The following is a 19,600-nucleotide window of genomic DNA, read 5'->3' as shown; positions in this document are numbered from 1 at the left end:
TCATATGCTCTTCCACCTATCTGATCTTCTTCTAATTGACAAGAGCAGTAGCCTCGGGGCTACAACAGCAGTGAATACAGAGCAGCGACAATGAACACCATGTTGTATGTGTTTCTCATTAGGTCTGAGTATCACTGTCTTTTTTTATCCAATCATTTATTGGCACTATAGCAAGTAATACAGAGACAAACATTAAAGATAGTGATTTTCATGAGCTGCATTTTACTGCCAGTTTTAGAAAATACACAGTTCCAATGATGACATTGCAGTAAGTCTCTTCACTGTAGCAGCTTTATAACAGAGTCCAGTGAGGCATGAGAAATACAAGCCCCAAGTGCAATCTTAACTTAATTAGAAATGCAACTGTTCAGAGAATAAACATAAAACCTAGTAGCTCAATAACCCAGATATGACTATGTCCTGTAGATTATTCTACTGTGGGATATACCACAAATAGCACAGAAACAGTACTACCATGTTTCCTCAACTTATTTTGCCAAGTATTCCTATGCTGACATTCACGACCCAGTCCAAGTTCTGCTGTGAGAAATTCGAATAATCTAAAATGTGTCTATGTAAGCATAATATAAAACTGAAATATTAAAGGGTTTAGCACTGACACAGTTCTGTGTAAGCATATAGGTCTGTCTATATGGTCTCTGGAGAACCTGCTGTTTTTTATAGGCTATAACAAAATGGCAAATAATCAAATCACCAGGTAGAAAGAAAGAAAGAAAGAAAGAAAGAAAGAAAGAAAGAAAGAAAGAAAGAAAGAAAGAAAGAAAGAAGGAAGGAAAGAATCATAGCTGCAGTAGAGCAGCGTGGAGTAACCCACTTTATTGATTTTAATTCCATTAATACCTCATGACTGGCCGCTTGGCAGACTCTCCCAGGCCGGCACCCATGCACGTCTGTTTTCATAGTGAATTTGACTGGGCTCCCTTATCGGCTGGCAGCAGGCAGGAAAAGGACCCGGAGGCGGCCAACGATCCACCGCCCTGCAGCAGCCAGGCTTCATGTCTGAAACAACAAGCTGCAGATCAAACATGATTAATGTCCAACCCGACTGCTATATGCACCAGCATTACACCATTACACCGTGTATGAGATCATTCCTGTGTGTAAGTGGGTGTATGTGTGTGTACCCACTCATTTATGTCACCTCTTCAGGACCTTTCCCAGCATAAACACTGACTTTATCAGGCCCAGTAGACCTCATGGGGACCAAGGCTCAACCATAATGAGGCAAAACTTTGTAAGGTCCTGGTTATGGTTAGGGTTGAGATGTGACTGTGGTTAGTAAGGCATGAGTTGGTTATAGTTAGGGTTGAGATGTGACTGTGGTTAGTAAGGCATGAGTTGGTTATAGTTAGGGTTGAGATGTGACTGTGGTTAGTAAGGCATGAGTTGGTTATAGTTAGGGTTAAGATGTGAACTGTGGTTAGTAAGGCATGAGTTGGTAATGGTTAGGGTTGAGATGTGAACTGTGGTTAGTAAGGCATGTGTTGGTAATGGTTAGGGTTAAGATGTGAACTGGGATTAGTAAGGCATGAGTTGGTAATGGTTAGGGTTAAGATGTGAGCTGTGGTTAGTGAGGCATGAGTTGGTTAGGGTTAGGGTTAAGATGTGAGCTGTGGTTAGTGAGGCATGAGTTGGTTATGGTTATGGTTAAGATGTGAACTGTGGTTAGTAAGGCATGAGTTGGTAATGGTTAGGGTTGAGATGTGACTGTGGTTAGTAAGGCATGAGTTGGTTATGGTTAGGGTTGAGATGTGACTGTGGTTATTAAGGCATGAGTTGGTTATAGTTAGGGTTAAGATGTGAACTGTGGTTAGTAAGGCATGAGTTGGTAATGGTTAGGGTTGAGATGTGAACTGTGGTTAGTAAGGCATGTGTTGGTAATGGTTAGGGTTAAGATGTGAACTGGGATTAGTAAGGCATGAGTTGGTAATGGTTAGGGTTAAGATGTGAGCTGTGGTTAGTGAGGCATGAGTTGGTTAGGGTTAGGGTTAAGATGTGAGCTGTGGTTAGTGAGGCATGAGTTGGTTATGGTTATGGTTAAGATGTGAACTGTGGTTAGTAAGGCATGAGTTGGTTATGGTTAGGGTTACGATGTGAACTGTGGTTAGTGAGGCATGAGTTGGTAATGGTTAGGGTTAAGATGTGAACTGTGGTTAGAAAGGCATGAGTTGGTAATGGTTAGGGTTAAGATGTGAACTGTGGTTAGAAAGGCATGAGTTGGTTATGGTTAGGGTTAAGATGTGAACTGTGGTTAGTAAGGCATGAGTTGGTAATGGTTAGGGTTAAGATTTGAACTGTGGTTAGTAAGGCATGAGTTGGTAATGGTTAGGGTTAAGATGTGAACTGTGGTTAGTAAGGCATGAGTTGGTTATGGTTAAGATGTGAACTGTGGTTAGAAAGGCATGAGTTGGTTATGGTTAAGATGTGAACTGTGGTTAGAAAGGCATGAGTTGGTTATGGTTAGGGTTAAGATGTGAATTGTGGTTAGTAAGGCATGAGTTGGTTATGGTTAGGTTTGAGATGTGAACTGTGGTTAGTAAGGCATGAATTGGTTATGGTTAGGGTTAAGATGTGAACTGTGGTTAGTAAGGCATGAATTGGTTATGGTTAGGGTTGAGATGTGAACTGTGGTTAGTAAGGCATGAGTTGTTTATGGTTAGGGTTAAGATGTGAACTGTGGTTAGTAAGGCATGAATTGGTTATGGTTAGGGTTGAGAGGTGAACTGTGGTTAGTAAGGCATGAGTTGGTTATTGTTAAGGTTAAGGATAAGGTTCATGGGGACCAAAGTCCATTTCTAATTCAAGTTGCAATATTCAAGAACTTTATTGTTATTGTGCAAGTACGACGGAATTATGAAAGTGTCATCCTTACATCAATTGTACCTGTTATGAAGATACAAAAGATGAATACAAATATAAAACGTAAGCAACTATATGATAAAATATAAAATCCGAGCAAATTATTCAGTAAAATATGAGTTAACAGTTGAGGGAAGATTGCAAAGAGCATATAACACCAGTACCACTGATATAGAAGTATGATAAATAATATAATAGTATTACAGTGTATTATAAATATGATAGTTATGTTTTAAGGTGACATAATGAATGTGATAAATAAATATTACACATGAGATGATGGATGAGTCAAAACTTAATTTCTGAGGATAAGGCTTTTGGTTAAGCTTGCCAAAATGAATGGAAGTCAATGCAAAGTCTCATTAAGGGTTGTTGCGCACTGTGAGTGTGTCTATGTGTGTGCGTTTGCTTGCGCGTGCGCGTGAGAGGAAGGGAGGGGTACTCCTCACTTTAACTGGCACCTGCTGCATGCGCATTAATCCACTTCACTCACGTCAATCAGCAGGGGCACACGAACGAAGAGAACCAGTCATATATTACACATTTGCATTAATGTCTTTTCACCAAACACTCAGATCTTTGCGGCGAAGACGGATCATATCCAATCATTAACGCACTCCCTCTGTGCGTAACGCATTGCGCGCCGTTAGTCTGCCATTTTAAACGCATTATTATTATTAATATTATTATTGTTATTATTATTATTATTATTACTTGGCAGATCCAGGATCGGACTGAGTGAGTGAGATGCCTCCATCAGTGACACAGCCCCTTCATATTTCGCGCTGGCTCCACCACCTAGTTTTGTGGTTGCGTGGAAACTAAGCAGCTGCACCGAGTGAGCCCGGAGCTGCAGGCGCATTTCCAGCGGCGCGTCGTGGTGCCTGCTGCCGGAGCGGCTCTCGGGGAACAAGTTGGAGCAGCTCGCAGGAGAGGAGCCCATGGAAGAGAAGCAAAACACTGTGGAGCGAGCCGATCTGCTGGACCGTCTTGTCGTGGACACTCGCTTGACGGACGCATCATGAGAAGGAGAGGGAAAGCGGCAAAGACGTGAGTAAGACGTTTACTTTGCGATATTGCACGCACCTCCTCGTTTTTCGATGAAAGTGTTTTGTTTTTTTCCCTGCTGTTTTGAATGCGATTGGTGCTGAAAACAACTTCAGCATGAAATGTGAACTCAACAAAGGCTAGTGTCAGCCCCCATGCACCAGGCATTCGTGTCTTATGAGTTCATTTCCCCCAGATGCTTGTTGCTTAAGAGCAGTATTGAAATTTCAACATTTAGTTGAAGTTAGGCTTTCATTCTGCATCTTAAATGTGCTCAGCTTGTCTTATCAAGAAGAAAAATCATATTTTAAGTTTGGAAACAATAGGATTAATGCTAATTTACTATTGAAGTGCATATTGAGGGTATGAAAGGATGTTTACACTGAGGACAATGACCATGAGATCAAATTACTGACTGCTTTTCTCTTACAGTGCATGCTTGCATATTGCTCTCTAGGTAAACTCAACGAGATTATTTTCAGTGTGTGTGCGTGTGAGAGAGGTCGTGTCAAGGCACAATAGAAATCTGCCCAGAACAGGGATTTGCTCTAAGGAACAAAAAAAGAGTATCTCCAGTGATCGAGATTGACACATTGAGTATAAAAGGATCAGCAGAGGAAGTTGCATGGAGCTAAAAAGCAATGGAATATGATAACAGTTGCATTAAAGGCCAACATTTCAAAGTAAACATATGAATGGTTAATTTTCCCTGTTTCCCTTGTCAACCACACCTCCCCATTGATAATAAGAAACCACGCAGCTTCTTTACTATTCATGCATTTGCTGTCAGGCTGCATGTGGCGTGATGCCATGGAAGGGTCAGATTCATTAAAAACACCATATCGCAAAAAAAACATGTTAACATAATAAAGTAGTTTTGCATTTTTAATGCTTGATGGTGTTTGGGTTTCAGTCCAAATTACTGCTCCTCATTTAATTGGTTGCAGGGACTTGTCGTCGTGGTGAATTTATGGAGTGGCAGACTGACCTTTGGTTGCCCGAGTGCTGTATTTATTGTGTAAATTAAACGCAGGAGTTATTTATCACCAGGCAACGACTTTAAGAACACTGCACAGACCTCACTTGATTTAAGGCCATTGATTTATAATACGGCCCCGAAAGGAGTTATATTTGTTATGAGGGTATAGGTATGAGTCAAATGAGTGTTTGAGAAGTATATTTTTGTAAAACTTGGAATCACACATGGTGCCCCACCCTGTTGATCATTAGGTTTCCACCCTCTCCTGTGTGTTTATCTTTACTCTCTCATCAGCCAACATTTGCCCCTTTCCTCAATATCTCACTGGTGTCACACACTGTTCTCCGTGTTGTAATTGTAATGTAAGCCCTCTGCTCGAATCCTCTCTATATGTGCTCCTGTGTCCAATTTCCCTTCTTGTCCACATGCGTCCCCCTCCTCCCTCCTACCCTGTCACCAGCCCTCTGCTGCTGCTGCTCCCCCATTTTCTCTCTCCAAAATACCAGGCTGGCGTTCGATTTGACAGGAAAAGTGCAGCCTTTTACAGGGGGCATTACATTACCCAAGCTGAAACAGGATCTTTTATTTCCTTGTGTGTTAAGCCTGCATCAGTCATGCTGTGTTGCTTTCTTGTGCACCCCGCAGAGGGAAATCCTTTGGAACTCGCTTTGCCTGGCCTTGATGAAGAAACATGGATAAACATCTCAAGCTCTTGTTCATTGGCCGATCAACCCCCGCCTCCATGGCTTGTTATCAGGGATCTGGCAGGAATCTCTTAAACACAATGAGTGTTATTAGCTGTATGTCACAGACCAGCTCCCCCCCTTACACACTTACAGACAAACCACTATTGATACTACACTCTGTCCCCTCCATCCTCTACCCCCCCTTCCGCCTGCCCCCAGTGTCATGTGATATTTAGAGGTACTTAGAGATCGATTTCATTTTTTAATCTTGGTAAGGGATCCTTGCCCAGTCTCCAGCCATTTTGAAGAAATTAAGAGTTTCGCTCGAACTGCACGATTCCTTTTTTTGTCTCTGAAGAAGACAGGCCATCACATTGTCTGTTCTGTCGGCCCCGGCGCTGTTTAAGGCATTAGCATTCCCCCCCCGACAAAGGGATTGGGTGGCCAACACTGATGCTACACTGACTTGAGGAGTTTTTTTTCCTTAAGAGGATTAGTAACGGGATAGGAGGTAGCCCTGATCAGCTATTAATGAAGTGTGTTCGGGTTGGTAGAAGTAACATTTTCAAAGGCTGACGTACAAAATAAAAAGTGTAATTTACAGGACTCAGAGTTAAGCTTATCCCTTTGTGTTAAAGGTAAATTACCTGATGGATTAGACATTGCAGAGCCTGACCAACTAGGGAAGTTGTCAATTTTATAGATAAATATTGTAGCTACAGTTTTAGTGGAAACAGAATATATACAATTCAATTTATAATGTTTGCCGATTTTATTTTTCTTCCGGTACATTTTGTTCCTTGTGGTGTCACATCACTATGTTAATATCGGTCTCTGCGTACTGAAATAGCCCTGCACTGCAGGGATGTCAATTATAAAAGAGCCACAGTGACACCAAAGGATTTTCCTAGCTCGTTTATTGTGCTGGTGTGAAGGGAATGTTTGATCTTTAGACTTTTCTTGGAAGTACAACACAAGTGCAAGTTGTTTCTGTGCCAGCAATATGCTGAAATGAGCATGTAGCATTCCGGCTGCCTCCTCACAGCAATTACACAAGCTACTGTACCCCCCATTTCTACGTTAGATAACAATATGGCCTCTGAAGAAAATGGTTAACAACCCATGTTTTATAAAGAAAAAGTGATTTTATGTATTTTTCTTGGTATTGGTCTTCTCAGTATGGTCTAATTTCACTGTGTTGTTTTTATGTCACAGACTCAACAGCTACTGGGGAGGTTGATGTGGACTTCACTCCGAGCACCCAGGTGGTCTTTCCTGGAGCATGCCCGCTTACCACAATGTCCCTACTTGCAGGCTGGTTACTGCGCCACTCGGTGGTAATGTGTTTGCTGCTGCACAGCCTGGTGCTAATGACCTTCTGCTTCCACCACGCCGCCACCAGTTGCTCCAAGAACTGCTACTGCTCTGAGAGCGAGAGCACTGGCAAGACGGTGCGCTGCAGCAATCTGCAGCTCACAGAGATTCCCCAGGACATCCCCAATGACACGCGGCGCATCTATTTGGACTTCAACCTCTTCACTACAGTCCCAGCAAATGCGTTTGCGGGTTTGCCTCATTTGGTTGAACTGGATCTTTCACACAATGAATTGAGCCAGCTAGAACCAGGGGCTTTCCGAGGCCTGGGCTCCTCACTACATTTCCTGGACCTGTCCTCCAACAAGTTAGTAAAGTTTATCCCTGAGGCCTTTGAGGGCCTGAGGGCTCGCGCCAATCTCACAAACAATCCATGGCACTGTGACTGCAACTTGCAGATGGCCATGCCTCGTGTCGACCTGGAGCCTGCATCACTGACTGGCATCGTGTGCCAGACTTCGGATCCCAAGGAAATAGGAGTTCAAGGACTTGCCTTCCTGTTAGCACCAGACATAGATCTATGTGTGGTGATGAAGAGGACTACAGATGTGGCCATGCTGGTGGTAATGTTTGGCTGGTTCTCCATGGTCATCTCCTACCTGGTCTACTATGTCAGGGCTAACCAGGAGGATGCCCGCAGGCACCTGGAGTATCTCAAGTCATTGCCCAGCAAGCAGGGCAAGTCAGAGGAGTCTTCCACCATTAGTACTGTGGTATAGGGTGGATGGAGTCCCACCTGGAACTTGAACCAAACACCAAACAGGATGGAGCTACAACCTGCAATTACACAGTCGTCATCAGTCGCAGGCGGTTGTGCTCAGCTGCTGTCACAGAGTCAAGGTGGGCGAGGAGACATATGCCTGCACAAGAAAACCAGGCCGATGCAACCTAGCCCAGATGAATAATTCATCTTCCAGCTGCCCATTAGGAGTTTTTGTTGACCAAGTTGATGGTCCAGTACTCAGAGGGAGAAAAAAAGCAGCTGTGGGTTTATGGTGAACTACAAATATGGGATACAAATGGGATTTATCCAGTGGCGCATGCACCCTGATGCACCTCTTTCATACACAGACAATTCAGGAGGCAAACAGCCATATGAATGGAGGGTAACAGCAGCGCCAGAATGAGGAACTCTGTGATCTGTATTCCGTTCAATTCTTACAGTATTCGCCAGTATACAATGAGTAAAATGATGTTTTCCTTTTAAATTGTTGTTTTGGACTTTTTTTCTTCATTCTGAACTCACTCAAATCTATCACAGGAAAAAATAAATTTGAATTTGAATCAATCCACATTTTTGGCAGATGATGAAGGACTTACTGGTTATTCTGTGATGTTACGAAAGTAGGTACTGCACCAGAGCGCCATGCTGAGCAAGCCTCCCAGAGCTCTCTCCGTGTGTTAAGAGCATCTGACGGGAAACTGCTGCTATCGCACTCTCATAACCTGTAGGAGCCTTGAATGATTTATACAATACAAATGCAGTTATATTGAACGCTGTAAGTGAATGGAGGGTTTGAAGCGTCCGGCTATCTGCCGGATGAAAGTACACTTTACAAAGGCGTTGCATTTAATGCCAACCCGATACCAGAAACACACCACAGCTCTGGAATTACTCCTTAGCATAATATGCAAATGTTGACAGTAACGCCGCAACTATCATGTAACATCTAATTGTCAAAAAGGTCGATTTTGAGACTTGAGAGTGAGAGGCTGCTGCAGATCGAATGTGAAAGAGGGAGGGAGCGAGACTTCTAATCAAAACAGGTTTTTCATAATCTGGTAGGAAAAGCCCTTTAGCAAACACTCATTACTCTCACCTCTTCACCCGGAGTAATTAAGGCAACACAGAGGAATCCCTCATGATCATACCTGGTTATCTAGAAAGAGCCCTCTCTCGCTGTTTTTCATCCTCTCCTGTGTCTTTAATAAGCACAAGGTTCCTCTGGGAGCCATTTTGTCTGATGCATTCACTCCCATAGGATTTCAAAATCACATCCATGGACCATTTAAAAAGAGCTGCAAGTGATGGGAATCTCCTATTTCACCTGATCGCGGTCAAAGAGGAAGATAAATTTGCTTCTCTTGAGATGAGAACATCAATACAAAGTGAGATAAACCGAAAAGGGAGAAGTATCCGAGCGTGGACTTAATCTAATCCAGACGAGGCTGTAGTGCTCTGAAGATGTGCTTCTTTTACTTGGAGCAAAGGTAAGGATAACCTGGTGCACTCTTGAATAAGGAAATCCGATGCTTAAAATGTGGGAAATGGTTTGTCAACAAGGGTTTCCCCCCCCCCAGAACAGAGCGAGACCACTGAATGATTTATGACGGCCATAAAAAGCACTTGGGCAGAAAGTCTGGGAATGCACCCATCCACGGTTGTGACCCACTTCTCGTGTAGAGATTAAGGGGAGAACGCCGCGGGGGATCAGCTGCCCTCCTCTCTGCTGCCTGGCTTACCCTTGCTTGGGTTCTTATTGCCCTGCGGCTGCTCACTCAGAGTCCAGAGGAGTTACGGCGGCGACCAAAGTGAGTTCCACCTCATTTTCGGACGACCCCTTATCGAAAGGAAGCGGAACGGTTTGACATTTTGGGAAATATGGTTCTTCCCTTCCTTGCTGAGGGTTAACGTTTAAGATTAACACCACTGTCAGGTTTTTATGGTAAATACGTAGCTGGAGAAAGCCCCTGGATGGCTTTTTCTTTCTTGTAGGCCATACCTGCTTAACAGAGTCCATGCACCATGAGTTTGTTTTACAGAAAACCATGATATTGATCTTGACAGAGTTGCTCTTGAGGACGGGTACGGCCTCTCGTGACAAGCAGGACTGAACAGTACTGAAAAACAGATGGTAAGCCTCTCTCTCTGACATTTCCTGCCACACGCACACACACACACACACACTCGCTGATAACAGAGCCTCACGGTGGCTTTGAGACCAGCCACTGTTAAGGCAGCCTTGCCACAAGAGGAGATAAACATAAACCTAGTAACAGATGTGTGTATGTGTGTGTGTGTGTATTTCTTTCAGCGAATGTATGTGAGTGAGCACATTCTTTTGTTCACCTGTGTGTACGACAGGTGTGTGTGCATGCCAGGACTGAGGGCACTGGTAATGAAACACCTCTGTCCGGCCAGCACACACATAAACGTCCCTGCGGGTTAATTTAAATTTCAGGACAGCTCGGCTTGCCCCGCCTGCTACCTCGGACACGTTACACTGGTGTGAGCATTACAACTGCTGGGTAATGGGACACAAAGTGGGGGATAAGGTGACACATCCAATCCCGCAGAGCGCGGCCCTGTTCAGCATTGGGTTGCAGGTGAAAATGTTTCCAAGCTCTGAGATCACATGGGGACCTCCCAGCGAGGGCCTGTGTGGGCGCCTGTCAATTTCCTCTTTTAGCTTAAAAAGGTGACACCTAAGATGCAGCATCTGAGGAGGGTGACAAGGACATCCTTTGTGTGAGGGTCAATATTCTAAGATAGTCTCCTTTGTGTGTGTGTGTGTGTGTGTCGGTGTGTCCTCTGTGTGTGTGTCTGTGTGTGTGTGTGTGTGTGTGTGTGTGTGTGTGTGTGTCTACTTGTGTGTGTCTACTTGTGTGTGTCTACTTGTGTGTGTTTGTGTGTATGTGTCCTGCAGGGGGTTATCCAGAGAAGAAAGACTGACGATTAGTGCTGTCCAAGGAGAAAACACTGTGTCAAGCTCCTAGACTCAGTTTGCTGGGTTACACAGCTCCCCCTGTTGTGGTAAGTGTGTAAGTGTGAGGAAAACAAATGCCTTCACCTTTTTAACGTTTTTATATTGCGACAAAACCAACATGTAATTGTCAAACACACTTTTGTATATTCAAGAAATGTACAGTCATGAACTACAGGTTAAAGGCAGAAGCAAAACACAGAGTGGTCACTGCAAACAGTAGTGTTTTATAATAAGAACTAAATATGAAGTATAAATATAAGTATAAAAAGCATAAAATGAACCTAAATATTAAGGGTAAGTATAATCGATGCACAGTGTCAAGATGAATTTAAAATGCAGAAACTGACCAAGGGACCTTAACATATAAGTATTGGTAGTAATACAAGATTGTAAATAAGCAAATTACCACAAAGTTTATACCACACCCATAACCTGACGCCTTAGGGCCCCTGATGGTGAAGGGCCTCAGCGCAGTTGCCCACTTTACCCATTTTGTAGCGTTGGTAATCCTATCTGGGTTGAGCATGCTAATCTACATAACAGAATATTCAGTGAGCATGAAGAAAGAGCAGCGGAGCAGGACGACATTACATATCCACTTACATTGGTTTTACCAAACACTAGGTGGCATAGCATAAAATCATGTAAAAATGTCATACGCCAGTGTACAAGTGGCTTCTTGTGGCTACTACTGTGTAAATGGGTATTACCATTGTGTAGTTGTACATGAGGTGAATAGTGTTTTCATAAGGAACAACTGAAATGTGAGTATAGATGGATTTAGTGACCATTATGCACACAAACTGGAAATGTTCAAGATTTCGTTTCATTCTACTTTTTACCCTGTGGACGAAGACATTCTTTTTTTCGGATCCATCCGCCCCATTCTTTTGAACATGATTTCTCATGAATGCCTTGAGGGAATTTCTTTAAATTTCTGTAAAAATATTAATTTGGACTCACGGATTAAGTGATTCGATTTTGGTGGGGTCAAAGGTCAAGGTTGTTGAGACCTCACAAAACACATCTTTCACATTGTGAACGCAATATCGTAGGGTCGCCTCCAGGGAATCCTTTCAAATTTGCCACAAATATTAACTTGTACTAACCGATTAACTGATTAGATTTGGTGGTGAAAGCTCAAAGATGGGGGCCTGACAAATGAGGTTTTTGGCTTTTTGAACATGATGTTAAATTTTGACCAGTTGTCACTTGGACTCAAAGAGGAGCTGATTAGATTTCATTGATCAAGGGTCAAAGGTCACACTGACCTCATATTATTGTGAATGTGATATGTCAGGATTATCTGGAGGGACTGTACTGTTTGGCAGAGGCATACACAGGGGTGGAATACTCATATTATTCTAGAATGAGAGATATAACCTACTTAGTAGTATGACATAAATCAAGTCAATGCATTTTCTGAAGGCAAACTGGTGACATAAATAATCCTAGATGGTTTTCGCATTATACATCTAAACTAAATCCTCCTCCAAAGATGAAACACATCTGAAGTCATAGCATTGCCATTTGTTGTGAAATAATTTGTTGAGTAATGTAATGCACTTCTGATGAAACTTCCTTCCTTTGAGAAAAAGCACTGCCCTCAGTTCAATCATCTTCCGAGAAACTAAACAGCTCAGCATGACACTTTCACTCACCTCCCAGGACACAACCAATCTGACCTGACCCAAGAACAACCATTTGTGTCATCTAAAAAAAATTCTGACCGTATAATATAATTATCTATCAGTGGAATTCTTAAAACCCATCTTTACGTCTTTAAGGTCCAGTGGGTAAGATTTAGGTGAAAGGGATCTATTGGTGGAAATTGAATATAAAATAAACCTTGTGTGTAATCACCTTAATTGTACAAATTGCTGTTTTCTTTACCCTAGAATGAGCCTGTTATATTAACATTGGTAGCAGGACCTCTCTACGGAGGCCGCCATGTTTTTTACAGTAGCCCAGACAGGATAAACTAACCAGTTTTTGACAACTGAAGGCTACCATTAGGTTCTCCTTAATGCTTGAAAGGGGAGGGTGAGGTGCAACATGCAACTTCACCACTAGATGTCACTAAATTGTACACATTGGACCTTTAAATCCCTCCAGATTGACCTGTGGGTCTATTTTTTTTATGTGTGTTGAAGAGACGAGCATTATTCATTACGCTGAACCTTATTTTAAACCCCTTACACCACAAGGCTTCCACAGACTAAAAGATATATCACATTAAATATACTGGTATTCATGCACCACATACTTTTCTCTTGCATTGTACCAGGCAGATCTAAAGGTGACACCGTGTTACACGGTACATCAAATAATCTGTGTGGTTGCTTTCCAAATAGGTCATTGAAAATCAAGCTGTAGAGCGAGGCCTCAGCAATGAATAATGGCCTCCTTTCATGTGCAGGATTGACTGGAGATCAAACCAGTGTGGATTTCAGGGATCAGATTTGACAGCTTCACTTCACAACCTATCGAGCATGGCCAGATGTAACGTAGCTACAGTGACTGATCAAGGGGCCTCGTGTCAGAGCATGAGGCAATGCAACCTGCTACAGAGGAGGAACATGAGTGACCTATGAGGTGATTACATAACTCAGGCAAATGGTATTTGTTTGGATTTAATGGATGATTTGAGAGGGTAAAGTAACAGGTGGTTTGAATGTGTGGAGGAATACACCATTTCACTTTCTTGCCACGACGAGGACGGGCCTGGATCTAGGACTCTGCCCACCCAATTGGTGAACTTTATTCTGTGCCATTTGAATCTGCCTATCACATAATCACATAATTTAATATACCCCGTCAGATTGTCCTGATTTCTGAATTGCTGGTTGGACACAGGGTTGGTCTTGGTTTAAACTATTCTCTGATTGAAATTGATCTTCATTTGAATGATCCAATATCGATTCATAAAAAGCACAGATCGATCATTTGATAAATACCTTTTCACCTGCGTGACCTATTATGCTTTAATATTATCATTATATCAGTGGTATGAAATGGTTTCAAAATGATGACAATAAATTTAACACAATAATTACTGGGACAACATATCTTCCCACAAAATGTGTTATCATGACAGTTTACAGCTTCAGTTCTCAGAGAATGTCTGTCGTATCCAAACAAAATTGGTATCGTACAAAGAAATATCCTTAGCCGAATCGATATTGAATCGAATTGAATCAAGACCTTATGAATCGATTATGAATCCATTTGGGGAATCAGTGGCGATATCCAGCCCTAGTTGGACAGTATAAGTACGAAAGACACTGTTCCCTGTTGCATGCAGAGCATTTGTAGACTAATCATATGTGACAGTGGAAGCCTATTAGTATTATTCTTCTTATCAAAGCTTGTTTTTGTTAAAAATTATTGTATTGTTTTATAGTGTTGTGTTAAATAGGTATCGTTTCTGGTAGTTGTTTTAATTTACTAGATAAATACTTAGCAAGCACTGCTACCTACCGCATTTAGCATTGACAGTTTGCCAACGTTTATCACCGCTCACTCAGTACGAATACAGCTAACGTACCTGGTTAGATAGTGCTACACTTAAAGTACTCATATTGACGTCTATGTACTACTATACCAATTCTTAAACTCATTCTTATTTTTAATATACCACGGCTTGGTTGAATTTGAGGTATTTGTTATCACACTGATGTTTGTTCTAATGCTTATTTGTACACTAAGTTGGGTTTTAATTTGTTATTTGATGCTATAGAAACAGTATGAAACGTCATGACTGACAGATGAAACTGACTCGCGATTGGTCTGGGCATGTTTCAGTAGGACCTAGTTGTTTCCGACTCTTGCTCCAAATTACATCATCGTCACGAGATGGAATGCTTTCGGCTTCATTTTTTAGGAGGAAGTGGAAATGCGTCATCCATCTTTACTTACAATCTATGACGCAAACTGGCAGGTGGCTGTAGTTTCATATTTACCACTAGAAGATAAGAACTTTATTATTAACTTATTTAAGTTAAGCGAAATTCATTGATGTCAATCTCTTCCTTTGAGGCAAGGATTGACTGAAAAGACTATTTGAAATGTTACTACACCAAATTATTTCGTCTTATACTACACTCCTTAAAAGATTCTTGCAATTTTTGTTCAAGCAGTGACTTCTGTTTTCTTTGGGACTTTTGTTGACGAAATGCAAGAGTCAGATTTTCCTCAGAGCAAAACCACACAGCTGAGGTTAAATCTCTATATTACATATTATATACTTCCACTAGATGGCATGCTTGTATCAACCAAGCCTTGTTGTCTTCTCTTAACACTGACCATTACGATGTACCTGTATAGGTACATGAAGGCTGTATCCCTGATTCAGTGGGCACCTATATAGATGCTCAACCCCATGCAGGTATAGGTAGTTTGAATCTGTCTAATTGCTGCAACAATCTCACACATCTCTACTCCTATTTCAACATTAATCAACAAAAATGTCTTCGCTATATTTGCCTGTGTATGACACATTCTCCGATCTATTAATTAAAAGGCCAACTCTGCAGGCCGCTCTCCATGGAGGAATCATGATGGCCCAACACCATTCAGGATGATCACACAGTTCACAACAAAGGAAAAGCCCCCTACAAAAAAAAAGAAACCCCACAATTTCAAAAAGCCTTTTAGCACTTTCAATCTCACTCTGACTGCTGTCAGAGGAAATGCCTGTTTCCCCCAGGTCTTTTTATATATGACTCTGATGAAGCTTGGTGGCACTGAGCAATCACACTACACCAATATGTAATGAGAGAAAAACACTAATAAAGGAATTCCAGTTGTCTTAAATTGAAAACATTACATAACAGTGACTGAAGAATAAAAACAACAATAATACCAATAATAATAATAATAATAATAATAATAATAATAATAATAATAATAATAATAATTGTAGTCCTTGTGTTTTGAAATGTGTTTTAAAAAATGAATTGATTATTTTTGGTATTACGCTCTCTGCCCTTGCTTATAATTCAAAAATATATGAAATCCTTTAAACTCTATATTCTTTATTATCATCATAGTTCGGAGCTGTATTCGTTTTCACACTTATTTATTTTATAAACTTTTCTTTTCTGTACGGTGTCAGACGAATTGTTAGATTAAAAGAACAACTAATCCAACAACATGTCTGGACTAAATCTAATAGTACATCCTCAACCATCCCAGTTATTTGGTTTCGTGGTGAAAAAAAAAAAAAAAAACACACGCCACAGAATTGGTTGAATTTCATGGAAATGTCCAGCTACTCATAGTGAGACTTGTTCCCATGAACACATAAAGGGAAACCCCTCCAAACGGACCTGCTATATATATATGTTTAAGGTTATGTATTAACCAGTGTTCACTTGAGGTCAATACTTAAAAGACCTTTCCCCCGACAGAGGCCATGAACATCCTGATTGGTGAGTAGTGAGGTCACGCTGGTGGAGGAACACTGCTCCTCAGTCACCTCCTCACTCTCAGAGAGGAGACGCGCTGAGGTGCAGCTGAAGGAGCAGATATCAGGTGGTGGTTATAATCCACATTGGCTCAACAAGTGTCCTGTTTGCTATGTTTAACTGCTGGAGTTAGTTTTTGTGCCAGGTTTCACATTTCACTGACTCCACTCTCAACTCATGCAGCTCTGTAGCCTGGAGGGGGGCATGTTGCTGCAGCCGAGCAGAGAGCAGAGAGCCGGGCTTTGTTCCTCCTCTCTCTCTCACACACACACACACTCACACACACCCACAAACACATTGTGCCGGGTACGCGCGGATGGGCTCGTTCTGATGCCAAATAGCTCCCTTGTTCATTCCTGATCGACCTGATCTCCTCCTCTCGCAGCCTTCGCCGTCCCCTGCCTCGTCATGGCCACGCTCGCCCGCAGCGCACCTCTGCCGGCGGGGAGCGCACTTGTTGAGGGGCCGCAGTTCCAGGAGCTGTTGCAGCGGAGCCGCAGCCTGGCGCACAAGATCCTGCTCTCCGTGCCCGACGCGCACAGATCCTGCATCCACACAGAGGTGAGACACGCGGATGTAATGTGTGATCCAGGCGGGCTGCTGCGTGATTTACCTGCGCGTGCATGACTGAGACCGTTAGCCGGCAACCAAGCCTCCGTTACTGGTCTGAAAGGCCTGGAGTCGGACCATGTGTTAGTATTATCTTATCACTGCGCATGTTGGAAAGTTACAAAATCAGCTGGAACAGTCCTCGTATCACCGGAAGCTGCTGTTGGACCCTTATTCACTGTTTGACTTTGAGCAGTTATGGACCAGCATTGATCTCTGAGGTCTGTGATTTATTGTCAGGGGTAATAAGCCGGTCTCCATATGGTTTATGCTCCCTTCAGTCAAGGGGAGTTGCCTATACATAGATAAATACATATATTATTTTTATTATCATTATATAATATTGAGTTCTTTGGTTTGTTTAATGTTTTGGTCTGTGATTATGTTGAGTTTCTTCATTGTAGTTGTCTGACATATTCTATGTCATACTCTATCTATCTATCTATCTATCTATCTATCTATCTATATCTATCTCAGCCTTTGTGCATTGTCCATATTTACATATTCTTTTTAATCTTACAAAATAATAAAACATGTAATGCTTTATGTTCTCTTAAGCCATTTACCATTAGTACTGCACTTTTGAGAAAATCGATTTAACCACAGCGTGTACATTTTATGCCAATTTATACCTGTGCTACTGTACAGGTACATTTAAATGCTTATTTTACACATTACACATGCAGACTAGCCTATAATGATAAATGATGAAGTTTGTTGATCGTTATAGTAGAATATTCTCCTTCATGATGACTCTTACAGTACATTTGGCTGATAATACGTAAATGGCCTCAACTCATGTTGTTCCTAGGAAAGCGTCTCAGCACCTCTGCCACTTACTCATGTGGGATCCAGGGCTTTTCAAACAAATAGGCCTACAAGCGTGTGAAGGATGCACATGTTTGCAGTTGCATGCCAAGCTGCAAACCATCCATAACATCTTTGTGTTATCTCTCCGCTGCAGACTCTGCAGCTAGACTCCACAGAAAATGCCAAGCTTGAGATAATGGCAGCCAACATTGGCATCCTTCCGGCTCCTGTGCTCAGAGCCGTGTCAGAAAACTTCACTTTGGTAAGAATCTACAAAGGGGTGGTGGGGGGGGACATTTCTCTGGATGTAATAAGGTGGGGAAAAAACATGACTGATGTATTGTGATTTTTTTCCCTTCTATTAGAATACCTGTTTGACCCGCATGTCTGAGGGTCTTCAGCTGCACCGGGCCTTACTGAGCGCTGTTTCTGAAAGGCTGCAGAGCAAAAACAAAGTGACTGAGCTAATGGCCGACATCAGAGACCTCACCATTCAGATCAACAAGGTAGGAGCATGCCTCCATCAATCACCTTCGGCCCTGATGAATGATTTGCATTTGTAGCACCTATGTGAAGCCATTTCCTTGTGCCTTACAGATGTTGCAGAAAGAGGGAGCGGTGCAACCCTCGCCGACCCCGGTTGCTTTACGTCTGCACGGGGAATACGAGGTTCAGGTGGCGGCGCATCTGACTCTGGTGCAGCTCCAGTCGTTTGGGCGGGACGTCACCCGCTGCCTCAGGAACCTGGACCAGAGCAACGAAGAGGAGGCGGAGAGCTGACCAACGGGTGTCGGGCTCTAAATGCTTTTGGCTTTTGTTCCAAAAGTGCCTTATCCTGCCATTTTTTTGTCATGGCACTTTATTTATTTATTTACTAAAAAGATTATTTATTATTAATATTGTATTTTTATCAAGCAAGATGTGTAAAGGCTGTCACTCAAGCAAGACAGGGGCAGTGGATGAAATTAAGAGCATAGAGAAAAGGAAGATCAGCTGGAAGGCGCTGTGGGGAATGGAAGCAAGGATTAGCTTCCTGCTTAGAGCAAACTATGACGTCCTTCCCATCACGAATATCCATCCTGCCCACTATGCTCGACTCCAGCTACCCTCAGGCACATCCTCACTGGTTGTAAAATAAGCCTCTCCTAAGGTTGATATACGTGGAGACACAACCAGGTACAAAAATGCCTTGCAGCAACAATTGAAACAAAGAGAACTGGGACTGGGGGATGTTGGTGGACGTGGGCCAGCGGCTTTCAGCCCAATCACATATTGTCACTACCACACTGAGAGTACTCCTGGGAGGAAGCTGTGGATGAAGCGGATGAGAAGAAAAGGCGGCAGTATGAAGACATGTAGTAAAGACGCAGAGCAACATGGCTGGAAATTAATATTTAAGTAACATCCACCATCAGGTTGCTCAAAGTTCTGGGGATATTGCACATATCCATCATCTTGTCCTATATTCTAAAATGATGTAATGTATTTATTTATTAATGTGGAATATTTAGTATTTATTTATTTAGCTTTGTTTTGCTCCGTTATGTTTTATCCTGCCGACTTCAACTATTTAACGCATGCTCGCACAAAAGCATTGAAAATTAAATCACTGTCAAGTCTCAGATGAAATCTAACAATACATTTGAGTAGTCCGACAACTATACTTACTCTTTCTCTTCATAACAGATTTTAATATCAGTAATGTGTAAGAAAACAGTAAGTGTATGAACTTTATCAACCATTAACACTCATGTTAGGGACATTTTTAAATGAAAATTATTTTGGAGTGAAACCTTTTAAAAACTGTATGTTCTGATCTTTTCTATAAAAAAAATAAAAAAAACTCTTCCTGAAAAGTGATTTCCTTCTTATTGACCAACCGCAGTGGAACATCAGACGCAAGCAATGAGTCATCCTGGCGAATTCTGCCTCATCAATGAAATTATATATAACATTCCAGTAAAGCTGACACTACTCAAGAAGTGCAACTAAAAGTGAAATAGATACTCAAGTGTCGTTATTTCTGCCACAAAACCAGAC

The 19,600-nt window shown here is 42.1% G+C and overlaps 2 protein-coding genes across 5 annotated transcripts; both read left to right on the top strand.

The window, feature by feature from the left end:
- The first annotated feature begins 3,121 nt into the window (after positions 1-3,121).
- On the top strand, positions 3,122-8,223 carry lrrc3ca (leucine rich repeat containing 3Ca). Of its 2 annotated transcripts, none has more exons than XM_034570796.1 (2): positions 3,122-3,934; positions 6,808-8,223. In XM_034570796.1, the coding sequence occupies exon 2, from the start codon at positions 6,891-6,893 to the stop codon at positions 7,683-7,685; it is 795 nt and encodes a 264-aa protein (XP_034426687.1). In that variant the 5' UTR covers positions 3,122-3,934; positions 6,808-6,890; the 3' UTR covers positions 7,686-8,223. The 2 variants fall into 2 exon arrangements, with proteins under 2 accessions (XP_034426687.1, XP_034426686.1); XM_034570795.1 differs by having other exon boundaries at positions 3,801-3,930; positions 6,808-8,222.
- A 1,580-nt stretch (positions 8,224-9,803) lies between these two features.
- On the top strand, positions 9,804-18,852 carry csf3a (colony stimulating factor 3 (granulocyte) a). Of its 3 annotated transcripts, XM_034570799.1 has the most exons (7): positions 9,804-9,821; positions 10,614-10,720; positions 13,093-13,268; positions 16,527-16,702; positions 17,715-17,822; positions 17,926-18,066; positions 18,158-18,852. In XM_034570799.1, the coding sequence occupies exons 4-7, from the start codon at positions 16,550-16,552 to the stop codon at positions 18,338-18,340; spliced, it is 585 nt and encodes a 194-aa protein (XP_034426690.1). In that variant the 5' UTR covers positions 9,804-9,821; positions 10,614-10,720; positions 13,093-13,268; positions 16,527-16,549; the 3' UTR covers positions 18,341-18,852. The 3 variants fall into 3 exon arrangements, with proteins under 3 accessions (XP_034426690.1, XP_034426688.1, XP_034426689.1); XM_034570797.1 differs by lacking the exons at positions 9,804-9,821; positions 10,614-10,720; positions 13,093-13,268 and adding an exon at positions 16,030-16,105; XM_034570798.1 differs by lacking the exons at positions 9,804-9,821; positions 10,614-10,720; positions 13,093-13,268 and adding an exon at positions 16,077-16,208.
- The last annotated feature ends 748 nt before the right edge of the window (positions 18,853-19,600 follow it).

This window comes from Hippoglossus hippoglossus, chromosome 19, assembly GCF_009819705.1.
Source record: "Hippoglossus hippoglossus isolate fHipHip1 chromosome 19, fHipHip1.pri, whole genome shotgun sequence".
NCBI lineage: Eukaryota > Metazoa > Chordata > Actinopteri > Pleuronectiformes > Pleuronectidae > Hippoglossus > Hippoglossus hippoglossus.
This window is presented reverse-complemented; position numbering and strand designations above follow the sequence as displayed.

Coding starts and splice junctions, on each gene's coding strand:
- lrrc3ca (XM_034570796.1), top strand. CDS start 6,891: ATGTCCCTACTTGCAGGCTGGTTACTGCGCCACTCGGTGGTAATGTGT.
- csf3a (XM_034570797.1), top strand. Junction 17,823..17,925: donor TGTCAGAAAACTTCACTTTG/GTAAGAATCTAC, acceptor CCCTTCTATTAG/AATACCTGTTTGACCCGCAT. Junction 18,067..18,157: donor TCACCATTCAGATCAACAAG/GTAGGAGCATGC, acceptor TGTGCCTTACAG/ATGTTGCAGAAAGAGGGAGC.